At 32.4% G+C, this 12,712-nt stretch overlaps 1 protein-coding gene across 1 annotated transcript; it reads right to left on the minus strand.

Annotated features, from left to right (window-relative positions):
* Positions 1-705: 705 nt before the first annotated feature.
* LOC132722424 (adipocyte plasma membrane-associated protein-like) lies at positions 706-12,674 on the minus strand. The gene is made up of 10 exons (XM_060706932.1): positions 12,602-12,674; positions 11,421-11,520; positions 10,764-10,862; positions 9,886-10,001; positions 9,199-9,291; positions 8,343-8,459; positions 5,877-6,048; positions 2,785-2,919; positions 2,024-2,215; positions 706-1,466 (listed from the first exon to the last, which is right to left on the minus strand). Exons 1-9 carry the CDS (start codon positions 12,657-12,659, stop codon positions 2,071-2,073), a joined length of 1,035 nt encoding a protein of 344 aa, XP_060562915.1. The 5' UTR covers positions 12,660-12,674; the 3' UTR covers positions 706-1,466; positions 2,024-2,070.
* Between the last annotated feature and the right edge of the window lie 38 nt (positions 12,675-12,712).

Here is a 12,712-nt window from a genome sequence, read left to right on the forward strand (position 1 = left end):
AAGAGCCAACAAACTTTGTCTCCTATAAGATTCATTTGCATTGCATTATTTGCAGTTTACCCTTGTACACAATTAGACAATCCATGAATTTAAGAACACATGAAAATGTTTTTTGTAATATTACCACGGAATTTCATGTCCACGAAATTTGGTTATTCACAGTAAACAAAACAATAAAGCACCAAAGCATGGTGAACACAAATTGTTTGTAAACAAAGAACATAAAATCCTCACAGTTAAAAACTTAACAATAGTATGGCCTCGCCAATAAAATGTTGGATTTTCTGGGAAAAACTAAAACAACAAACAAACAAAAACAAAACAAATTACTGAAAAAAATAAAATTTTAACATCTGTTTTGCCTTTGTAGTTCGTTAAAACTATCATTTCAAAGTCTATTAGTATCTGTGTAATAATTTATTTTGTGATAGTAACTATTTCACCCAATTTACATGTAATCAATATATCTTAAATGAATACAGTCATGTACAAATGAAAAAAAAAAAACAACACATTTTTATACAAAAATGAATTCAATATCGTATACATGTACAATGTAACAAAAACATTTTCAGCTAAAAATATTGGTACAGATACACAAATAAGAAACCACTGGTAAATTTGGCAAAAAAAAAAATAAATAAATACTGTTGACAAATATACTGTTAAAATATCAAAGACTTATATCTCTGAAAATATATTCACCAATAGATTATAAGTAATAATTGAACATAACATTTAAGACAAAAAGAACGAAATAAGTAATAAAATTCATCTTTGGGCACTACACCGCACTGAAATGACTGTCGAACATATGTTGTTCAAGTTAGTTGTTCATTTGAGATTTATTTTTTTTCCCTTAAGAGAAAGAATAGACAAATGTTCTCCGTTCTTATGTGGAGTAAGCTAAATAATGTCCAGTCTATAAAAGAGAACTCTACTAATGCTGAAAAAGCTCCCTTTCTAATAAATCAAAGGTTTAAAATACTGTAACCCAATTCATTATCATAAATATAGATTTTTACCTTTTGCATATTTATTGTTGCATTTTCTAGATATCAGGAAAGAAAATGCCATTTGGGAATTAAAAGAGTTTATCAAGTAATATTATAGTTACACAATTTATCTTCAAATGATAGGTATTGAATATGCATCAAAATAAGTGGTCGAAAATGTTTTTTTCGGTTACAATAACATGAATTGACCGCCAGTCGTCATCAAAATTGCATAGTTGTGTGTTTTTCTTATGCAACATCTAAAATATCACTGGCATAAAGTTTACTAAGGAATTGGAGACTGTATGAGCCAAGATATAACACTGTCCCAGTATCTTCTATCTCGCTGACAGCAGGTATCACCTTCCCGGTGGAATCGTGGAGTGAACGCGTTATGTGACCGAGGTCATTCAGTTCAACAACAAGACCGTAACTGGGTACCATCTTCATAATAACTTCCTGAGAAAATATCTGAAAGTAGAAGGTGAAATTGAAATGAGTGAAACATAAGTACTGATCATGCCTGTTTACAATGTGAAATCTCATATGAATAAAAACTTCAGCTGAGGATAAACACTGTGAAAATGTCGTTTTTGTTATTTTGATCAGCAACACCATATGATTGAAAGATGTGTTTATATTTATCAGATAAGAGACTGTTGCAAAATTTGATTTAAAGGCACATTACACCTCAAAAACCAATAAAATGTGACTTCTTCAGAAAGAGCAAAGGTGAATTCAACATAGCAATGTATTATTTAATCAAAAAGTTAAAAAAAATTCAGTACTGGAGGTACACAAATATAATATTCTATTTATCATAATATATAATACAAAATAAGAATTGTTTACAGTAAAAATGAACCACTTTTTCATTGATGTGCCTATAGTTTAACGCCCACATTTAGCGCGTCTTTAACTGTGCTGTATGTTTGACTAACATAAATGATGTCATGTTAAATATATGCACGGCTGTGCAATACCATCTTTTCAAAGACACAAAAGTGGTACGAGAATGTGATCAAATACTTTGTTATCAATCCTCTTATCCATGGATTAGTAGCACCTATGTCTATCAAGAGAAACCCTGGTTTACGGACACTTGCCAGACCGACACCCAGTAGCCTCCTGTAGCACTTCTACGAATGTTATCTGGTAAGCCAGGTAAATTATTGTTGAAATCTTCTAATACCCCTTTCCGTGGCCCTTCCAAATAGTACCTAAACAAACATATAATATTCAATGCTACATTTTTATGATTAAAACAGGCAAATTGACATCGAAATCTGTTTTGAAAAAGAAATCATTTGATAGAATTTAAACTTAGGCATAAACATCTATCAGAGTAACAAATTCAAATATGCATTGAAATAATACTGACTCATCTCAAACTTTTATTTTACATCTTAAAACAGATTTCCTCAAAATAACAAAGGTTTAATACATGCTCTCTCTAAGCCACAATGGTTGTCAAAATCACCGACTTATACTTTCGTTACTTCTGCCAAACCATGATACAAAAAAATGGAAATGGTTTAAAATCACTTACAAATGCAACTGCTGACTTCTTGCAAACTTTTGTAAACTATTTTAAAAATCATAGAGATCCTTGACTAAATGAGCATTCAAAAATGTCAATGAATTTGTTTTGTTTTTTATCTTTCTTGCATAATTTCTGTGCTAAATGAAAATGATAAACTTATAAACCAAAAGCATCTCTATAAACCTTTCTATATTATTCAAATAAATTTTCTCAACCCAAGAAAATATAAATAAGTAAAGAATTTACTTGTAGATGGCAGCTTTTGTTGTAGATGCGAGCAGAATAGCAGATTTATCCCTCGTTAATGTGACACCATTAGCAAATGGTATACCAGACACTAGTTCCTTTGTTGTGTTGGTAGTTGGGTTGTAGGAAAATAATCTGAAAATATCAAAATATTACACAATTGGTTTGTCAGTTGATTTGTAGGAAAACGGTCTACAAATATAACAAGAGCTGTCGGTAGGACAGCAACGCTCGACTATTCTTAGTGCTTGATAGTAAAAAAAATGCTTGATACAGTTACCTCCTCCTATTTACAGGTTGGGGTCATGATGGTGAACAAGTGTGCAAAGTTTCAAAGCCATATGTCAATGGACTTTGAAAATATTTGGACTATTACAAAAACTTTAACGTAAATTCTAAGTCGAAAAAGGGGCATAATTCTGTCAAAATGCTTGATAGAGTTACCTCCTCCTGTTTACAGGTTGGGGTCATGATGTTGAACAAGTGTGCAAAGTTTCAAAGCCATATGTCAATGGACTTTGAAAATATTTGAACTATTACAAAAACTTTAACGTAAATTTTAAGTCGAAAAAGGGGCATAATTCTGTCAAAATGCTTGATAGAGTGACCTCCTCCTGTCTACAGGTTGGGGTCATAATGGTGAACAAGTGTGCAAAGTTTCAAAGCCATATGTCGTTGGACTTTGAAAATATTTAAACTATTACAAAAACTTTAACGTAAATTCTAAGTCGAAAAGGGGCATAATTCTGTCAAAATGCTTGATAGAGTTACCTCCTCTTGTCTACAGGTTGGGGTCATGATGGTGAACAAGTGTGCAAAGTTTCAAAGCCATATGTCAATGGACTTTGAAAATATTTGAACTATTACAAAAACTTTAACGTAAATTCTAAGTCGAAAAAGGGGCATAATTCTGTCAAAATGCTTGATAGAGTTACCTCCTCTTGTCTACAGGTTGGGGTCATGATGGTGAACAAGTGTGCAAAGTTTCAAAGCCATATGTCAATGGACTTTGAAAATAATTGAACTATTACAAAAACTTTAACGTAAATTCTAAGTCGAAAAAGGGGCATAATTCTGTCAAAATGCTTGATAGAGTTACCTCCTCCTGTCTACAGGTTGGGGTCATGATGGTGAACAAGTGTGCAAAGTTTCAAAGCCATATGTCTATGGACTTTGAAAATATTTGAACTATTACAAAAACTTTAACATAAGTGGTTACGCTGACGCCGACGCCGACGCTCGGGTGACTGCAATAGCTCTACTTATTCTTATCGAATAGTCGAGCTAAAAATATCAAACTATGTTGTGTTGTCAGATGGATTGTAGAGAAGTAATCTGCAAATATTAAAAGATCAAACTTTATTGTGTTGTCAGTTGGATTTTAGATAAACAATCTACAAATATTAAAATATCAAACTTTGTTGTGTTGTCAGTTGGACTGTAGAGAAACAATCTGCAAATATTAAAAGATCAAACTTTATTGTGTTGTCAGTTGGATTGTAGATAAACAATCTACAAATATTAAAATATCAAACTTTGTTGTGTTGTCAGTTGGACTGTAGAGAAACAATCTGCAAATATTAAAAGATCAAACTTTATTGTGTTGTCAGTTGGATTGTAGATAAACAATCTACAAATATTAAAATATCAAACTTTGTTGTGTTGTCAGTTGACTGTAGAGAAACAATCTGCAAATATTAAAAAGATCAAACTTTATTGTGTTGTCAGTTTGGATTGTAGATAAACAATCTACAAATATTAAAATATCAAACTTTGTTGTGTTGTCAGTTGGACTGTAGAGAAACAATCTGCAAAATATTAAAAGATCAAACTATGTTGTGTTTGTCAGTTTGGATTGTAGATAAACAATCTACAAATATTAAAATAATCAAACTTTGTTGTGTTGTCAGTTGGATTGTAGAGAAACAATCTGCAAATATCAAAAGATCATACTTTGTGGTGTTGTCAGTTGGACTGTAGAGAAACAATCAGCAAATATTAAAAGATCAAACTTTATTGTGTTGTCAGTTGGATTGTAGATAAACAATCTACAAATATTAAAATATCAAACTTTGTTGTGTTGTCAGTTGGACTGTAGAGAAACAATCTGCAAATATTAAAAGATCAAACTTTGTTGTGTTGTCAGTTGGATTGTAGAGAAACAATCTGCAAATATTATAAGATCAAACTTTGTTGTGTTGTAAGTTTGGTAATAGGAAAACAATCTGAAAATATCAAAACATTAAACTTTGTTGTGTTGGCAGTTGCATTGTAGAGAAACAATCTGCAAATATGAAAGATTAAATTACAAACTATATGCAGGTAATATATATTTCTATTTTTAGAAACAGATTTTGCTATTAATGTAACAAATTTTGATGAACAAATGACAAGGTTTTTGGTTTCATAGAACCTAAAATCCATCATATGGTAAGAAGTTTTCTAAGATTGAATAATACAACTCCATACGGAAACAACTTTCAACAGAAAATTCATGTAGAAGCCACAAACAGCATGTAAAATAAATCATACCTAAAAAATCTCTAACTGAGTGAAGAATAGCATTTTTGAGTATATTTCTAAATCATCTTTTGGGCCATCCTTAAAAAAATGTTTGCAGTAACCAGACCCAGAATTTTCAAGATGGGTAGGTAGGTCGATTTTTTTTTTTTTGAACTGTAATCTCAAATAAACATGGAATTTCAAAATGCCGGGCAAAATATGCTTTGATAACCTGGTAACAATTAATAAATTGATAACTGGATTCTAATTTAATAAGAACTACATTTCATTTCTTCTATTAACCTTTAAAAGAACGAAAACAAAGCACAAGGCATAATTTTCTGATTAAAAAAAAATAATTTTTTTATCCAAACCATGAAAAAAAAATTTGAGTAGGGGCAAATTTTGTGAGTCGGTCGCGTTACTGCAAACAAACATTTTTTAAGGATGGCCTTGCATATCTTTTTGTTTTAAGTTCCCCCAGTCGATCTAGAGCGAAATTCAAATTTTATGTTTTTAGATTTTTGATAATCAGTGAGCTCCTTTAATTAATATGAATACAAATATGAATAACCCAGAAGTAAACGAACCTTCCTGTAGATTCACCTTCCAAAATACAATATCTATTGTGTCTACGATCCCATATCGTACTAGAATCCGATACATAAATTGTTCCATCTGGACCAATGTCAAGGTCATTCATAAACTTTGGCAGCCTGCCATTGATTGGTTCAGAAGAAGGCCATAGCACCGTTTTGTCTCCTGAAAATTTTATAACAAAACATTGTAAAACACATTTTGATTACATTCATACATGTATTCCATTAAAATTTTTGGCTTTTTGAAAATTGGTGGAATTCGATCCCTTGGCTGAAAATAGGGGAATTTTGTGTGCTGGTTATGTATATGGCATGTATGTTCTTATTTAGTCATATACTTTAGTAGGTCATATAACAACTTTCAACCTGAACTTTTTGAGGTGCCCTTTTGTGCTTCTCCATTCATCATATCGAGCACACACAAGCATCTGAGTAGAACCGGATAGCTTCCTCACATGACAAAATCCAAAATCCCTTGCCGGACCTGAACTGTCAGTAGTGAGTGGCTTGTGATTTGATGGCAGTAACTGTAATCAGACAGCCTGTCTGACAAACACATCACCTCAGTAAAAGATGGATAGCTGATAAAGTTTAAATAAATAATTCAATGTTCTTTATTATACAAATATTATACATATAAAATATTTCATATCATTTTGTCATTCTGATTACACAGAATTCTATTCTAACAATGGCCATACTTGAGTACTTATGTGGGTTTTTTTCCCCAATTTGTAGACAGATAATGTAAATAAATCGGTTCCCAATCACAAAAATGAATATTTTTTGCCACTCATGATTTTTCCTTCAAATTTTTTGTATCTAAATGTCCTGATTCAGGTGGTCCTGGAGCCCAAAATACTGAAGGACCCCACTGCACTTCTTAGATTAGACACAGCATATGTTTCAAAACAATTGTCTGAAGTAAATCATTTCAAGTGATAAGACTGTACGCGAGCTCTTTTTCTGGATAATATTTTTAAACATTCTATTTTGGAACTTCGATACTTATCCTTAGACTAGTATGAACATTGCAGTCTCATTTTCTCCCATAAAAACATGTAAGTTAATTTATGACTTAAAGGCCCAACTGGACTATAAAAGCCAGCAGATGGCGCTAGGGCAGGTTTCTTATTAATTTTATGCATACTTAACTTCAGGGACCCTTTTTCAAAGATTTAAGATTAATTACCAAATGCATTAAAACAACACTTGGCATGTTTGTAGGCAAAGATATTTTTGATAAAGATTGACCAAAATTATTCAAAATATAACTTTGTTGAGTGTATTTCTGGAAAAAAATACTGGCTGTCAAATTTGAAATTTGAATTTCCCTGGGAGGAGCCATGTGATCATTACAGGTCATGAACCTTCAGTAGTAAACAGAAGCACGTGGCAGACAGACGATGTATATTTCAGGGAGGGTGATTTTCAGCAGACAACACATTGGAATGCTGAATAAAACCCACATAACTTTTACTGACTTGCTTTATCAAATCCAACAAATTTACAATAATCCCTTTTTAATCTAATGATTTTTTTAAATTTCAAAGTACTTATTTCACTTGTATTTGAATGGTTTAACTTCATGAAAACAGTAAAAAAAATATTTCATTTACACTATAATTTTGTAGTCAAAACATTACATTTCACAAATGTTAATCAAACTAAATGTTGGATATGCATAAAAATTGTATACATTAAACAGTTTTAAAAAATATTTTAAATTCCTGTCAAGAACATTTTAGCAGGTTGTTCCTAAAAAAAATGCCCCATGTAAGGCACATCTTTTGGATTTTGATATAATTGTCTGACTTGATGAAGGAAACATACAGCATTCCAGTGAAAAAAGAAAAACAACTGACTTCAAAAAATAATATCTGGACAAGATGACTTGATAAGTCTTTAATTAATCTTGAGTTATATAAAACATCCCATAAAACCTCTCCTATGTAAAATCAGCTGTTTTTGTTTACATTCTCTCTGCAGGTTAACACTGCATGCTATTTATAGTTCAGGGTTTATAACAGACAGTTTTACATCACTGATTAGTCACACCCACAAATACTCGCTGCCGCGGCAGCGAATGTTGCCCCTTTAAAGTAGCATGCCTCCAGATCTAGATTCATGGTAATTTTCTTGAAGTTTTTGAAAATGTATTCAAAAGTAAAATATTGTGAAATGAACAAAGAAGGTAATTTACAGATTGTAAACAGAACTTATAAATTACCAAAAAGAGGTCAAAGTATGCAAAGAAAGCCCTTACTGCTTTAGTCACGCTCTAGAAATGTAGTTATATATACTGCAAAATCAATCATTAATTGCACATTACATGTACATTATTACTTGAATCTTTTTACTTTTCTTAAAATCTTAGTACATTTTTATCAAGGCTCAAGTTTGATTTTCTTGAAATATTCTGGCTCATCAGGAGGCATGCAGCTTTAAAATGATTACCTGTTGCCACATTGACCTTAAAAAGTCCAAGATAAGCATCAGCTACTATAAGATAGCCATCTTTGTCTTTCCTCATACCCAGTGGACGTCCACATGTAGGTTCATCTTCAAATCTACCTGACAAAATCAACATCTACATTAAATTTTATTTGTTCTACAGAATTTTTAATTCCTTTTACTTTAGTGCATTGACAATGCTTACATATGCAGTATATAAAACACAACTCATAATTCAATGAATTATCATAACACTTATTACAGTCTGTTTTAAATATATGTTTGTAGTTCCCTTTCTTTTTGATTGGGTTTTATGTCACACCAACAAAATATAGATCATATGGTGACTTTCAAACTAGACTAGAGGAACACCTCAGGTGCCCTTTCTGCATTATTTCAGGTACAAACATGCACCTGAGTAGAACTACCAATGTTCCATAAGCTAGTTGGATAGCTTCTTCAGAAGAAGAATCCAAAGTCCCTGTCAGGATTCGAACCCACAGGGAAAGGGGCAAGTGGTTTAAAGATAATCACTTTAACCACTTGGCAACAGATGCCCCTTCTATGTTATACTGTTTACAATCTAACTCATTCCAATAATTTCATTCAGATATTAACATGAGTAAATTCCGTTAATACCATATAAGTTCAAAATGATATAATCTCCAAGGTTTTACAGCATTTCAACAGATTGGCAATACAGGTCACCTGTTGAAATGCTGTTAAAATCAATTGCATTTTCAGCCTGTATATTAAAATATCATCCATGAGCCTTGGCCAAATTGGTTGTTTCTTTTTGGGCATCTGTTGCCTCGGATAAAAAATGAAAACCCTGAATCGCGTAGATTAACAAACTTACCACAAGGTTCTTGTCCAAGCTGTGTTAGTACTCGTAATTCACCTCTATAGATCTCCATAATTTTTCCATCAGCTGTCCCAGTATATAAATACTCTGTAAATAGTGAAAAAATTCTCAGAAATTTGAAATACTGGGAATTCACTTATATTCGTGTGCATGAAATTCGTGGTTTTATCAAAACGGGCATTTTCGTGGATTCTTAAATTCGTGGATTTTCAATTTCTTGTAAAAAAATAAAATAAATAACCTAAAGCAAACGCCAAAGTAATCTTACACTTAATCGCCGCGCATTTTACTTACCACATGTACATATCTTTACGTATCACACAGCGCTTGTCAATAAATTCAATCCTTGCCTCTGGGCATTCATTACATAAAAATCGGCGGAAAAGCGCCGATACATGTTTGTAATAAAATGTATATAGCATAGAGACATGGTGAAAAGTATTTGTTGGGATAAAATTCGTTAGATCTTAAATTCGCAGATTGACCTACCCACGAAAACCAACAAAATTTGTGTCCCACGAATAATAATGAGTTACAGTATAACAGTTTTCAAGAGATTTGTTGTCAATTACTGTCAAGGTAAAAGTTTTGAGAGTAACAGATAAATAAACAAATGCCCCATTAACAATATGCATCTCCAATCTTTTGATCAATGGGGGATAATAACTATTAATATATTACCACCATCTGCAACTATAGATTCAGGCCCTTTTATCTTATTGTTGAACAACTTCTTGGCTTTCTGCAAATGTTTATTAGGTCTCAATGCATCTGTCCAGTCGGGTCTGTGTGGTAACCTGTAAATAAATTTGAGCCGCGTCACGACAAAACTTACATAATGGGTTTGCGACCAGCATGGATCCGGACCAGCCTGCACATCCGCGCAGTCTGATCAAGATCCATGCTGTTCGCTTACAAACCCTATAACAAGTAGAGAAACTGATAGCGAACAGCATGGATCCTGATCAGACTGCGCAGATGCGCAGGCTGGTCTGGATCCATGCTGGTCGCAAACCCATTATGTTGTATTTGTCGTGACGCAGCTCATTTATAGTATCAACAAGTTTGCCCAGATTATAAATGTACAGGATGGCCTAGTTATGCACTGGTCTTAAAGACAAGGCGTCATCACCACAAGCATTCAAAGGCTTAGAACAATATATTGCAAGTGTTATTTTTTCTTTTATAGCATGCGTCTGTTTAATAGTTTTACATCTGCTTCTCTTTAGGAAAATTCTTAGGAATCACTAGGTATTTTAAGTTAAGAATCTGGCCAAAAAATGTGTATTTCCTTTGTATATTTTTTATTACAAAAAAGTCATTTTTATATAAAAGGCAATTATTCAATTACAATATATCTAATATAGAGGACCCACAGTGTTTACTACACAACTATGGCAGTTTTAAAAAGAATAGTTTGTAATTCTAATTTCATAAAGTACTATTAAAAACTGAATGTGGCAGAAATTAAAATTTAAAAAACTTGATGTCCCTTTAACTATAACACACAATGGGTGGTTATTGGGTCAAGGTCACTAAAAGAAAGTTTAACGACATACCTGTAGTATTCTGGCTTGATTGGTGTAGGAATGAGCATCAAAAGAAGTGGTATTACACAAAATGTGAGAAATGTACTGGTCATAGCTGCTTTAAACCATCTGCAACAAAATAAATCATAAGCAAATAAACTGTTAGTTTAGCATGAAGGTAAATTTTACCGAGATTCATAAAAAATTGTAATAGTTTTAATCATTTATGTTGAATCTGTTTATTCATAACATTTTAGCACCTTAATTCAAAATCTCAGGTAAAAAAGTTACTTATTACAAATTCATGTTTGCTTAAAGCTGCATCCCTCTAAATATACATGTAAATGCTAATTTTCATGAAATTTTAAAAAAAGTATTAAATTATCAAGTGAACAAAGACAGTAATAAGACAGTTATCTACAAATTGCAAATGGCATGCTTATAATTCAAGTGATGGACAGTCTTTTACCCCTTCTATAGCAAGGGACTGATGACATGTGTCTTCCCCTCATAATATTTTTTTAATCTTGCAGTTTACCCCTAAAATTTCATTTGTATCAAGTATTTTCTCCCCCTTTTGCAAAAATAATGTGTGATTTTTTCCAAACACCCAAACGGAAGGGAAGGGCCCCTTCGACTTCCTACAACAAATAAAAAGGCTGTCAAAATATAGCATCATATTCATACCCTACAGATCTATGCACTTTTTTTGTTTCCACCTCTTCTTTTTCTTCTACTTGAGGCGGCTTCCTCCTTCGAACACCTTCTCTACCCTCCATTATCTGAACTGTAATACATGGATAATGTTCACAGTAATTTACATGTATCTAATCATTTCCATTAATTTACAATGTATTTATATGAATAACATGTCATAGGTGGCACTTAACTTGCTGTAAGATAAATTATGAGGCAAAATGAGTTTTCAAACCCTCAGTTATCACACTGAGCATCACAAGATAGAATTGACAACTGAAAATATTTTTTGAGTCACACAATTTTTTTTTCAACTTGATTTGCACTTCATAACCCAATGAAATCAACCCTATAAATATCACCTCCTTTTTTTAGGGGCGGATTGTCACTAATAAGAGTGCACCAGTCCTTCTCATACAAAAAAAAACAGAGAAAAAAACTAAGGTTTTGTGATTTCTTTACTTTTGAAAGCACACATCTGAATCTTCACACAATTATTTATGTACTGGACCTACATGTATGATGCTTTCCACTATTTCTTATCTGTGACAAAGAAACTCAACACACCCTCACCACTCTCTGGGTCTGCCATCATAAAATAGCCTATTTTAAAGTGTACTTATTTGCTTAAGGAATACTAGGGCAAAATGCACAATGCATTATTTTTATTATTAATGTAAAATGGAGAATTTTGGAAAGTGTTTATAGTGTGAAGTTAATGGTGCAAGTAGAAGGATCTTGCTGGTTACAGACTTGAGTAGAGTCATTATTGTACTTTACAATGTAAAGAAGTATTTTTAGATACAATGTAGATTAATCCAACTTGCAATATAGACACCAAGACAGACAGATCAACTACTACATGCCTCTATTATGAGGCATTAACAAAAAAGCTGACAGTGCCAGATATTTACAGTGTCTGACAGTCAGCCTGTCTGTAAATCTCCAGATTCATCGAAAATATTTGGTATAAGCATAGCCCATTTTACAGACTTTTTTTTCTTACTGTCAAACTGCTTTGGAAAAAGACAGCGCCGTCCAAAATTACCTCGGTGTCTCTTTGACAAGTCTAATTAGTTGGACTAGTATAAGCAATACAAAGTTACATTCTTTAGTAGAAACAGATGCTGGATATAAATTTTGGCTTTGGTTATGTAAAAGGGTCATCTTACTGTATTCAACACTTTTGTTGGCCAGGAAATAAAGCTTTATGCCAGTGATACCTTTCATATAAAAAAAACTTCCGTCTTAACTAAGCAATGTCTCTTTTAGGTACGTAATAC

Source organism: Ruditapes philippinarum, unplaced genomic scaffold (genome assembly GCF_026571515.1).
Source record: "Ruditapes philippinarum isolate M1 unplaced genomic scaffold, ASM2657151v2 ctg40_1_1_1_1, whole genome shotgun sequence".
Lineage (NCBI taxonomy): Eukaryota > Metazoa > Mollusca > Bivalvia > Venerida > Veneridae > Ruditapes > Ruditapes philippinarum.

Coding starts and splice junctions, on each gene's coding strand:
- LOC132722424 (XM_060706932.1), bottom strand. CDS start 12,659: ATGAAAGGTATCACTGGCATAAAGCTTTATTTCCTGGCCAACAAAAGT. Junction 8,460..9,198: donor GCTTGGACAAGAACCTTGTG/GTAAGTTTGTTA, acceptor TGATTTTGTCAG/GTAGATTTGAAGATGAACCT. Junction 2,216..2,784: donor ACAAAAGCTGCCATCTACAA/GTAAATTCTTTA, acceptor ATGTTTGTTTAG/GTACTATTTGGAAGGGCCAC.